The sequence below is a fragment of the Chiloscyllium plagiosum genome, unplaced genomic scaffold (assembly GCF_004010195.1).
Source record: "Chiloscyllium plagiosum isolate BGI_BamShark_2017 unplaced genomic scaffold, ASM401019v2 scaf_2334, whole genome shotgun sequence".
Lineage (NCBI taxonomy): Eukaryota > Metazoa > Chordata > Chondrichthyes > Orectolobiformes > Hemiscylliidae > Chiloscyllium > Chiloscyllium plagiosum.
Genome location: NW_025213850.1, coordinates 21,965 through 32,647, shown reverse-complemented (window position 1 = coordinate 32,647; position 10,683 = coordinate 21,965). Strand labels below are relative to the sequence as shown.

The 10,683-nt window shown below is 47.9% G+C and overlaps 1 protein-coding gene across 1 annotated transcript in view; it reads left to right on the top strand.

The window, feature by feature from the left end:
- Positions 1–10,309: 10,309 nt before the first annotated feature.
- Positions 10,310–10,683, top strand: part of LOC122547730 (zinc finger protein 653-like) — a gene marked incomplete at its 3' end in the record, with an annotated part of 11,323 nt that continues 10,949 nt past the window's right edge. The window contains exon 1 of the mRNA XM_043686316.1: positions 10,310–10,649. Coding sequence (XP_043542251.1) covers positions 10,360–10,649 — 290 coding nt within the window. The remainder of the gene's footprint in view (positions 10,650–10,683) is intronic.

Sequence of the window (10,683 nt, the reverse complement as noted above, 5' to 3'; positions counted from 1 at the left end):
AAAGAGAATGCTATGCAGACTCTCCACACCTTGTAACCACAGCTCTGGGTGGAGAATGGCTAATCAACTCAACATGCACGTCTTTGGACAGTGGGAGGGAAACTGGAGAACCCAGAGGGAACCCACGCAGACACAGGGAGAGCATGGAAACCCCACACAGACAGGCACCCGAAGGTGGGATTGAGAACATGAACACCCCACACAGACAGGCACCCGAGGGTGGGATTGAGAACATGAACACCCCACACAGACAGGCACCTGAGGGTGGGATTGAGAACATGGTTACCCCACACAGACAGGCACCTGAGGGTGGGATTGGGAACATGGACATCCCATAAAGACAGGCACCCGAGGGTGGGATTAGGATCATGATTACCCCACACAGACAGGCACCCGAGGGTGGGATAAGCATCATGGACACCCCACACAGACAGGCACCCGAGGGTGGGATTGGGAACATGGACATCCCATAAAGACAGGCACCCGAGGGTGGGATTGGGAACATGATTACCCCACACAGACAGGCACCCGAGGGTGGGATAAGGATCATGGGAACCCCACACAGACAGGCAACCAAGGGTGGGATAAGGATCATGGGAACCCCACACAGAGAGACACCCGAGGGTGGGATTGGGAACATGGACACCCCACACAGACAGGCACCCGAGGGTGGGATTGAGAATATGGACACCCCACACAGACAGGCACCCGAGGGTGGGATTGGGAACGTGGACACCCCCACAGAGACAGGCACCCGAGGGTGGGATTGCGAATATGGACACCCCAGACAGGCACCCGAGGGTGGGATTGAGAACATGGACACCCCACACAGACAGGCACCCGAGGGTGGGTATTGGGAATATGGACACCCCAAACAGACAGGACCCCAAGGGTGGGTATTGGGATCATTGACACCTCACACTGACAGGCACCCGAGGAGGGATTGAACCTGGGTCCCTGAAACTAACCACTGAGCCACCATTGCACCCTATAACTGAATGCAACTAATCATGGCTTGTTCTGAGGGACTTTCCCACATACACGCAGTTGTGGCCGTAACTCCAGCGCCCTGGTCTGAAACTCCAACAATACCCCCTGTGAAATACCTCTACCGCCTCCTCGTCCTTCTGGATGCTCCTGGTACACACAGCAGGTCCACTGGCCTCAGATCTTCTTTACTGGCTTAGCGCCAAATTCCTAACGGGCTGCACACCTTGGGGACATTCTCTCCATTAAAGGCACCCTAAAAATGTACGCACTTGTTGCATCTGACGCAAAAACCGAAACCTCTGGAGAAACTCAGCAGCATCCGTGAAGAGAAGCGCGGTCTCAACATTTCGAGGCCAATTGAGATGATCCAACCTTCTATTTTAAAAATTAATTCATGGGGAAAGGGCATGATGAGCTGGGCCAGCAACAAGTTTTCTATCTTTGAGAGGTGTGGACGGTGTGCTATCAATCAAGGTGCTGCATTTCGGTGAAACAGTCAAGGGCAGGGCTTGTGCAATTAAAACTAGGGCCTTGGGTAGTGTTGTAGGACAAAGAGACCCAGGGGGTTCAGGTACAAAGTTCTTTGAAGTTTGCGTCACATGTAAACTGGGTGGTTCAGGAGCCATTTAGCATGCTTGCCTTCCTTGCTGAGACCCTTGAGTATCAGAGTTGCAATGTCATGTTGAGGTTGTACAGACAGTTGGTGATGCCTTATCTGGAGTAGATTAGATTCGATTAGATTAGATTCCCTACAGTCTGGAAACAGGCCCTTCGGCCCAACAAGTCCACACCGACCTTCAGTGTGTCTAGTTCTGGTCACCCTGCTATAGAAAGGATGTTATTGACTTGGAGAGGTGGTCTGAAGAGATTTACCAGGACGTTGTCGGGAATGGAGGGGTTGAGTTATAAGGAGAGGCTGGATAAGCTGGGACTTTTTCGCAGGAGCGTGGGAGATTGAGGCGTCATCTTTTATAGAGGTTAATAAAATCATGAGGGGTATTGATAAGGTGAATGGCAGGTGTCTTTTCCCTAGGGTGGGGGATTTCAAATCTAGGGGGCATTTTTTTGGGTGAGAGGGGAAAGATTTAAAAAGGACATGAGGGGAAACTTTTTTAAACAGAGAGTGATTTTTGTGTGGAATGGAGAAATGGTGGGTGAGAATGCAGTTACAACGTTTAAAAGATATTTGGATAAGTACGTGAATGAGAAATGTTTGGAGAGATATGGGCCCAGGACAGGGAGGTGGGACTAGTTTAGTTTTGGATTTGGATTATGGTCAGCATGGACTGGTTGGACCGAAGGGTCTGTTTCTGTGTTGTATTCAAAACACAACAATATAAAGATAAAATACAAACAGGGTAAAATGTAATCCAGATGACTTATCATTTCAGGAGGGGCATCTTGAAATAAATGCCTTCAAAACAAAAGACAGTTTTCGTGTCAGTTTTGGCTCAAAAGAAACTCGGTAAAGTTTTTTTTAAATTGAATTCACACGCAATTCATCATGGGCAATACATAGCTACTCCAGGTCATTAACGCGTCCAAGTAATGAATTGGAGAAAGTGAGGACTGGCAGATGCTGGAAATCAGTGTTGAAAAGTGAGGCGCTGGAAAAGCACAGCAGGTCAGGCAGCATCTGAGAAGCAGGAGAGTCGACGTTTCGGGCATAAGCCCTTCATCAGGAATGTCCCTTTTGTTTCTTTGAGGGCTAGCGTTTCTTGAAATGAGTTTGCCAAGCCAGATGGAGGGGCAGTGCAGGGAGTGTAATGAGCTCAGGCAGCTGGACCCTAGAGATTATGAGTTCCCTGATTTGGGCTGTTCATTTGGGATAAAGGGAGGACTGCAGATGCTAGAGATCAGAGTCGAGAGAGTGGCGCTAGGAAAGCACAGCTGGTCAGGCAGCATCCAAGGAGCAGGATGAAGGGCTTATGCCCGAAATGTCGATTCTCCTGCTCCTCGGACGCTGCCTGACCTATTGTGCTTTTCCAGCATTACATTCTCGACTGTTAATCTGGAATGCCTGGAACCAGGTAAAAAGAGGAGTGTGAGGGATGCTGACGCTCTGGTACTTGACTCTGAATAAGACAGGACCAATGTCAAGGACTGTTCATGCGTAAGTAAAGGATGACTCGGTGACAGGATATCAGCTCTGTGGAGTTCTTTCAGGAGAGGGGAGTGGTGAAGGGAGTGGAGAGAAGGGGGAGTGAAGAGGGGAGTGGTCAGGGGAGTGGAAAGGAGATTGACAAGGGGAGTGGTGAAAGGAGTTGAAAGGGGAGTGATGAGGGGAGTGGTCAGGGGAGTGGAAAGGGTATTGACGAGGGGAGTGGAGAATATGGTAATGAGGGGAGTGATGGGGGGGTGGGAGTTGTGGAGGGAGAAGGGCTGGTAGGGGTTTTCCAGCTGGGACCAACACTGAAATCAGATGGGAAAGATGAGGCAGTATCTTTATAAAGGCCACTCCATGGCTACGGCATGTTGATGATGGACAGTGTAGGAAGCTCTGAGCAACAGGAAATTTACTAACCCTCATGTTCTAAATGCTTGACCGAGGACATCACTGTATCAAAATATCTGCCTGTAAACACCTGCAGTGGTGCTTCCCTAAGGTTTTCCCACATTGACACCATCTTGAGGCTTGGAATTTTTGTGATCCCTTTCTCAGGGAATGCCATGACAGTGGTGTGAGAGGGTGGGGTGGGTTATGGAAGGGATGGGGAGTGACTAAACATTATTCCTCTTGACATTCAATATGGTCACCATCACTGAATCCCCCACTATCAACATCCTGGGGGTTACCATTGGCCAGACACTCAGCTGGACTCACCACATAAATGGAGTGGTTACAAAAGCAGTTTGGAGGCAGGGAATACTGCAGTGAGTAACTCCTGACTCGCCAGGCCTATCCACCACCTCCAATGCACAGGTCAGGAGTGTGATGGAGTACTCCCCACATGCCTTGGATAGGAATAGCCCCAACAACACTCAAGACGCTCAACACCTTCCAGGATAAAGCATCCACTCCCTCCACCACTGATGCTCAGTAGCAGCATTGTGTACCGTCTACAAGATGCCCTGCAGAAATTCACCAAAGATCCTCAGACAGCACCTTCCAAACCCACAACCACTTCCATCTAGAAAGACAAGGGCAGCAGATACATGGGAACACCACCCCCTACAATTTCCCCTCCAAGCCACTCACCATCCTGACTTGGAAATGTATCGCTGTTCCTTCACTGTTGCTGGGTCAAAATCCTGGAATTTCCTTCCCAACAGCAGCGTGGGTCAACCCACAGCACATGGACTGCAGCACATGTTCAAGAAGGCAGCTCACCCCCACCTTCTCAAGGGGCAACTAGAGATGGACAATCAATGTCCACATCCCATGAGTGAATGATTTAAAAAATAACCCTCATCTAACCTCCCACAAATGTGCTTCCACTAGGAGCCCACGGGGTTAGCAAAAGGGAATGGAAACTTGGTCTAAATTTCCTTTACTGATCTAGTGAGGTTGAGGTTACGTGCAGGGACCTTATCAACAAAGCCAGCTGAGTTACCACACACAGGGGATCGAGGCAGGGACATTTCCTGTGCCTCAGCTACCCTCTGGGTTATATCAATGCTGACTGCTCCTCCCTCAGACTTCTGATGACACCCGCATGAATAATCAAACAGCAAATTAACTATTGTTTCGCTCTAAGAGGTTGGCAATCCTTTTAACTTCAAGACGATAACGATTACTCTTAATGACCCTGACAGAAGGTCTGAATCCTGCCAACACACAGACAGCTTCTCTTCTTAATTTAAACTTGCTTAATTTGCAGTTAATTAATTCACAACACAATAATGTGGCAACACCTCCTGCTCTGTTTTATTACCATTCCTTAATGTGAGCTGGGGGACATCAGAGTTGCCTGAGGAAAATGTCAAATTACCAGCAGCCTGTTTAAAAGTTAATATTCCGCTGTAATGATGGAAAGAATTTGTAGGAAGGAAAATTATGACAGACCTGATCTCCTCAGATGTTCTCCGTGCCCTTCCTCCAGATTACATCCCTTTAATAATCCCACAGCACACTTGAGAGTACAGTCTTGAAAGGTCTGAAAGACTCTGTGAAATCTCAATCATAATTACAGTGTTAACTTGGAGCCACCTCTGAAGGAGAGCATTGCCATCTAGGTTGCGCTGGTGGAAGTGCAGATCGTGGCAAAACTCAACATCATTTGGAGTTTCCAATGAAACACCAATGGGAGTCTTAGGGAATATCAGAAAACCTGCCGATTTGATTTTGTTGAGCTCCCATCAATGTGAAAATTCATTTTCTTTCAAAGGCTACGTTAAAGATAAGCCCATTATTCATTGCGGGGAGATTTTAGAGGAACTTTGAAGGTGTTGTTAAGCCTGTGGAGTGAAATGGGTTTCAGAACAGGATGGGGGATTCTGGATTAGAGTCGTGCTGGAAAAGCACAGCAGTTCAGGCAGCATCCGAGGAGCAGGAAAATCGACCTTTCAGGTAAAAACCCTTCATCAGAAATAGAGGCAGAGTGCCTGCAGGGTGGAGAGATAAATGAGAGGGACTGGATGGCAAATCCAGTTATTGACCAGAGAGTGAGGATAGCTATTACCTACCTACAGATGCTGCCAGACCTGCTGGGCTCCTCCAGAAATTTCTGGGTTTTTTGCTTTAGATATTGCCTCTCTTTGTTGTATCACTATTTTATGATTTTCATTCATTCATTTGGGTCCCCAACAGTTATTGCCCGTCCCTAGTTGCACCTTGAGTAAGTGGTGGTGAGTTGCTTTCTTGAACCGCTGCAGCCAATGTGCTGTAGGTAGACCCACAATGCTATTAGAGAGGGAATTCCAGGATTTTGTCCCAGTGACTCTGAAGGAACGGCGATATATTTCCAAGTCAGGATGGGGAGTGGCTCAGAGTGGAACTTGCAGAGGTTGGTGTTCCTATTTATCTTTAGATTAGATTAGGTTAGATTCCCCTACAGTGTGGAAACAGGCCCTTCAGCCGAACAAGTCCACATCGACCCTTCGAAGAGTAACCCGCCCACACCCATTTCCCTCTGACTAAGGTACTTAACACTACGGGTGATTTAACATGGCCAATCCACCTAACCTGCACATCTTTAGGTTGTGGGAGTAAACCGGAGCACCCAGAGGGAACCCACGCAGACACGGGGAAAATGTGCAAACTTCACACAGTCGCCCGAGGCTGGAATCGAACCTAGGTCCCTGGCGCTGTGAGGCAGCAGTGCTAACCACTGAGCTACCTTGTCCTTCCAGATGGAAGTGGCTGTGGGTTTGGAAGGTGCTGTCTGAGGATCTTTGGTGAATTTCTGCAGGGCATCTTGTAGATGGCACACACTGCTGCTACTGAGCCTTGGTGGTGGAGGGAATGGAGGCTTGCGGATGTGGTGCCAGTGAAGCAGCTGCTTTGTCCTGGATGGTGTCAAGCTTCTTGAGTGTTTTTTGGAACTTCCCCAATCCAGGACAAGTGGGGAGTAAATATGACCCTTTTTACTTGTGCCTTGAAGATGGTGGACAGGCTTTGGGGAGTCAGGAGGTGAGTTACTCACCACATTATCTCTAGCCTCTGACCTCTTCTTGTAGCCACAGAGTTTATGCGACTGGTCCAGTTGAGTTTCTGGTCAATGGTAACATCCAGGATGCTGATAGTGGGGGATTCAGTGATGGTAACACCATTGAATGTGAAGGGAAGATCATTGCCTGGCATATATGTGGCATGAATGTTACTCACCACTAGTCAGGCTGAATCTGGATAGTGTGAAAGTCTTGTTGGAGATGGTTTCAGTAAAAGTCAGGGAATGACTATGGAGGTGTTTGGTCACAATGATAAGAATTCAAAATTAAAATGTCACTGGCCTGAGAATTCACGTAGCTCAGCGAACAGCAGGTAATGGGACAGCAGAGGGTGGGATATGGGAATTTAGCGAGCAGAGGATTGGAATTGTCAAGTCTGGAAAAAAGAGGAGCCTCAATATGGGTTTGAGCATCAGCTGAACTGAGACAGGTTGAAGGCATTATTAAAGAGTTGGCCATGGGCAGCGCTGGTGGAGCAGAGGGAATGGGGTTACACAATCACCTTACAACCCACTGATATCGTATTGAGGGGGTCAATGGTTACCACAAGAGTGTTCATTTCACAGACTGTTAGAATGAGCTGTGATCCTTTATCAAAAGGATGTGATACATCATTGACTGGAATAATGAAAAAGAAAATATTTAATATTGGGGCAATGATACATCTCGAAGAAACCAGTGACAATTCTATTTTGCTTTCTGGTCGGGTTTCCAATTTCAAAGGGGTGTCTGAGATGACTGCAGATTGTTTTCAGTTGTATGTTTATTTTTCTGACCCGGATGTGTTACCAACACCAGGAATGCGGCCAATTCAATATTCACATGGAAAACCCATTCTGGGCAATGCATGCCATCAGATGTTAGGAGGGTGGGGGCGGGGGTGGGTGAGAGAGAGACTGGGATAAGATTAAATCAAAATGGAGTTGGACGATGAAATAAGGGACTACACACCAATCCCCCACCCCCAACCCACAGTGCCCATGTCTCTCTATAGGCATCGAGAGTATTGACGGACACCACGCACTCCCTCTCCGCAGACACCCTGGGTACGAATGGAACCATGGAAGAGGAGCAGGCAGTTGGCAGAGATGAGTTTGATGTCTTAAGCAATTAACTGAGGAAACAAAGCAATAAGCCCCACTGTCTATAAATAACATGAATCTACATTGCCCAGCATTGTTGTAACAGCACCACCTACTGTCTTCATTGATCGTTTGTGCAATTATGACATAATACTTCCCCATATTTAGCACCACGGGCCACAATGGGGGACAATTACATACAGAGTAAAGATTTCTTCACATCATGCACTCGAAAATGAGGTATAATAGGCTTGGTAGAAGGTGAATCAGCCGCACTCAGCCTCAACAGTAACCGCAAATGCAAATAAACAGACTTGAATTAAGACAAATCTGGAATTATTTCTCTTCACCCAATCCAATCATTCTTAGGCTGTAGACATATCACATCAGCAACATTATTGTGAAGTAGTTGTGCCCATTATTTAAAGTGAGAGGAGATCATTATCAAGGCCAAGATTATTGGACTCAAGAGATAAGCAACTAAGCCCTGAAGTAAGAGATATTAGCTCTCAGTGTCAAATTGGCCTTTTGCCACAGTCCTTATTAACTTACTGATCTATAATCCAGCTGTGTGGCCACTTTTTTCCCCATCATGCAATGTTAAATGTTCCCCCACAATTCCACACCTGAGAGACAAAATAAGACCTGACTCATTGAAATACAGCTGCATTTGTTTCCACCTATGACTGTAGGAGAAATGCAGACAGCCCATGCAGCTGTCCCATTGCTGACAGACAGTGAACTTGCTCAGAGAATAAATGTAAAGTATTGCAGTGTTGGAGATCTGAAATGAATATAGAAAGTACTGGGAACAAAATTCACCTGGTCTGGCAGCATGCACGGAGACGGAAACTGAGTAATTAGTTAGAACCTCTTCATTAGAACTGACAGGGGTTAGAAGGGTTGACAAAACTGGGGATGCAGATATTGAGGGTGTCCAGACCAAAAGGTAAAGGAAGTGCTAATGAAAGTAGTTTCCCTCTACTCTTCCCCCTCCGTATTTCCTTCCATCTCCCATCCCTCCACTCCATCTTCTTTCCTCTGCTATTCCCCACCCTTACCTCTCCCCTGACCTCCTTCTTGTCCTTCAAACCATTCCTATGCACCCTCTCTCCTCCCTCCCTACCCATCTTTTCTGCTACCCCTTCTATTCCCTCTCCTTCCTTCCTTACCCACCCTCATTCCTTCTCCTGAGCCATTCTCTCTTCTCCCACTTGTACCATCTCAGATTGATCATGATCTCATTATATGCTGGAGCCGACTCAACGGATCAACTTCTGCTCCTATGTCTTATTGACATTTCTGCTTCTATACTAACATGCAGGTTAACCAATCATTGTGCTTTTATTGAACGTGTTTTATTTTTCATCATGCATGCACAATTGTGTTCATCAAGCAACCTTGTTCTTAGGTCTTTCAGTTTGAAACCTGATGTATATAAGTCACTTGGCATTTGGAAAATGTATTTCATTTTTATTTTATTTTGTTCACTCAAGGGGCAAGGGTGTTGCTGGCTGGGGCAGCATTTTTTATTGCTCATCCCTAGATGTCCTTGTGAAGTTGGTGGTGAGCTGTTTTCTTGAATTGTGGCAGTTCACCTGCTGTGGGTTGACCCATAATGCCCTTAGGGAGGGAATTCCAGGATTTTGACTCAGTAGCCTAGAAGCAATGGCAATATATTGCCAACTAAGGGTGGTGAGTGGCTTGTAGGGGAGCTTGCAGGGGGTGGTGTTCCCATTTATCTGTTGCCCTTGTCCTTCTGGGTGGTTGTGAGTTTGAAAGGTGGTGTCTATGAGAATCTTTGGTGAATTTCTGCAGTGCTTCTTGTACATAGTACACACTGTTACTACTGAGTGTCGGTGGTGAGGGAATGGATGCTTGTGAATGCTGTGCCAAACAAGTGGGCGACTTTGCCCTTGGATGGTGTCAAGCTTGTTGAGTGTTTTTGGAGCTGCATTTGTCCAAGGAAGTGGTGAGTATTCTATCACGCTCCTGACCTGTGCCTTGTGGATGATGGGCAGGCTTTGGGGAGTCAGGAGGTGAGTTACTGGCTGCAAAATTCCCAGCTTCTGACCTGGTATTGCTGCCACTGTGTTTATTTGGACAGGCAGGAGGCTGGAAGAACACAGCAAGCCAGGCAGCATCAGGAGGTGGAGAAGTCGACGTTTCAGGTGCTGTGTTTGACCAGCCTCCTGCCTGTCTACTTTGGATTCCAGCATCAGCAGGTTTCTTTTTGTCACTAACTGTGCTTATGTGGCCAGTCCAGTTGAGTTTCTGGTCAATAGTAACCACGAGGTTGTTGGTATTGACGGATTCAACAAAGGTGACACCATTGAATGTCAAAGGATGGGAGTTAAATTGTCTTTTGGTGAAATGGTCATTGTGTGGCATAAATGTTGGTCACCACTTGTCAGGCCAAGCCTGAATATTGTCCAGATCATGTTGTATTTGGACTCGGGTTGATTATAATAATCATTATTATGGTACACAATGATATTAAATGTAATTTTCATCTCCTTCAAACTTTGTACTCACATTGGATAGAACACAGGAGGGGCATTTCCGGTGCCATGGCTACGCCAACTTCCGGCCCGAGGGGCGGCCATCTTGGTAGGGTACATGACCCCTGACCCCCGGTAGCGGAAGCTGGTGCCCCAGGGGGGGAAGGAGTCCGGAGATGGCGGATGGGATGGAGCCGGCGGCGGACTCGGAGCCCGGGCGTTTGCCGGACCCGCCTCCCGGGGATGGTGAGGCGAAGCGGGGCCGCGGCCGCCCGCGGCTCAGTGACACTGACCGGCTGCAGCGGCGCCTCAACAGCCGCAAGAAGTACGACAACCGGCGGATCTACATCGGGGAGTCGTACGTGGTGTGGGCCGCCCTCCGCGAGCGATACGGCTGGTCCGACAAGAGGCTGGCGCTGCACCTGGTACAGCTGGACCAGGGCGGCCCCCGGGACCGCCGACACGGGTAAGGGGCTCCCCGCACTCACCCGCAGGGGCTG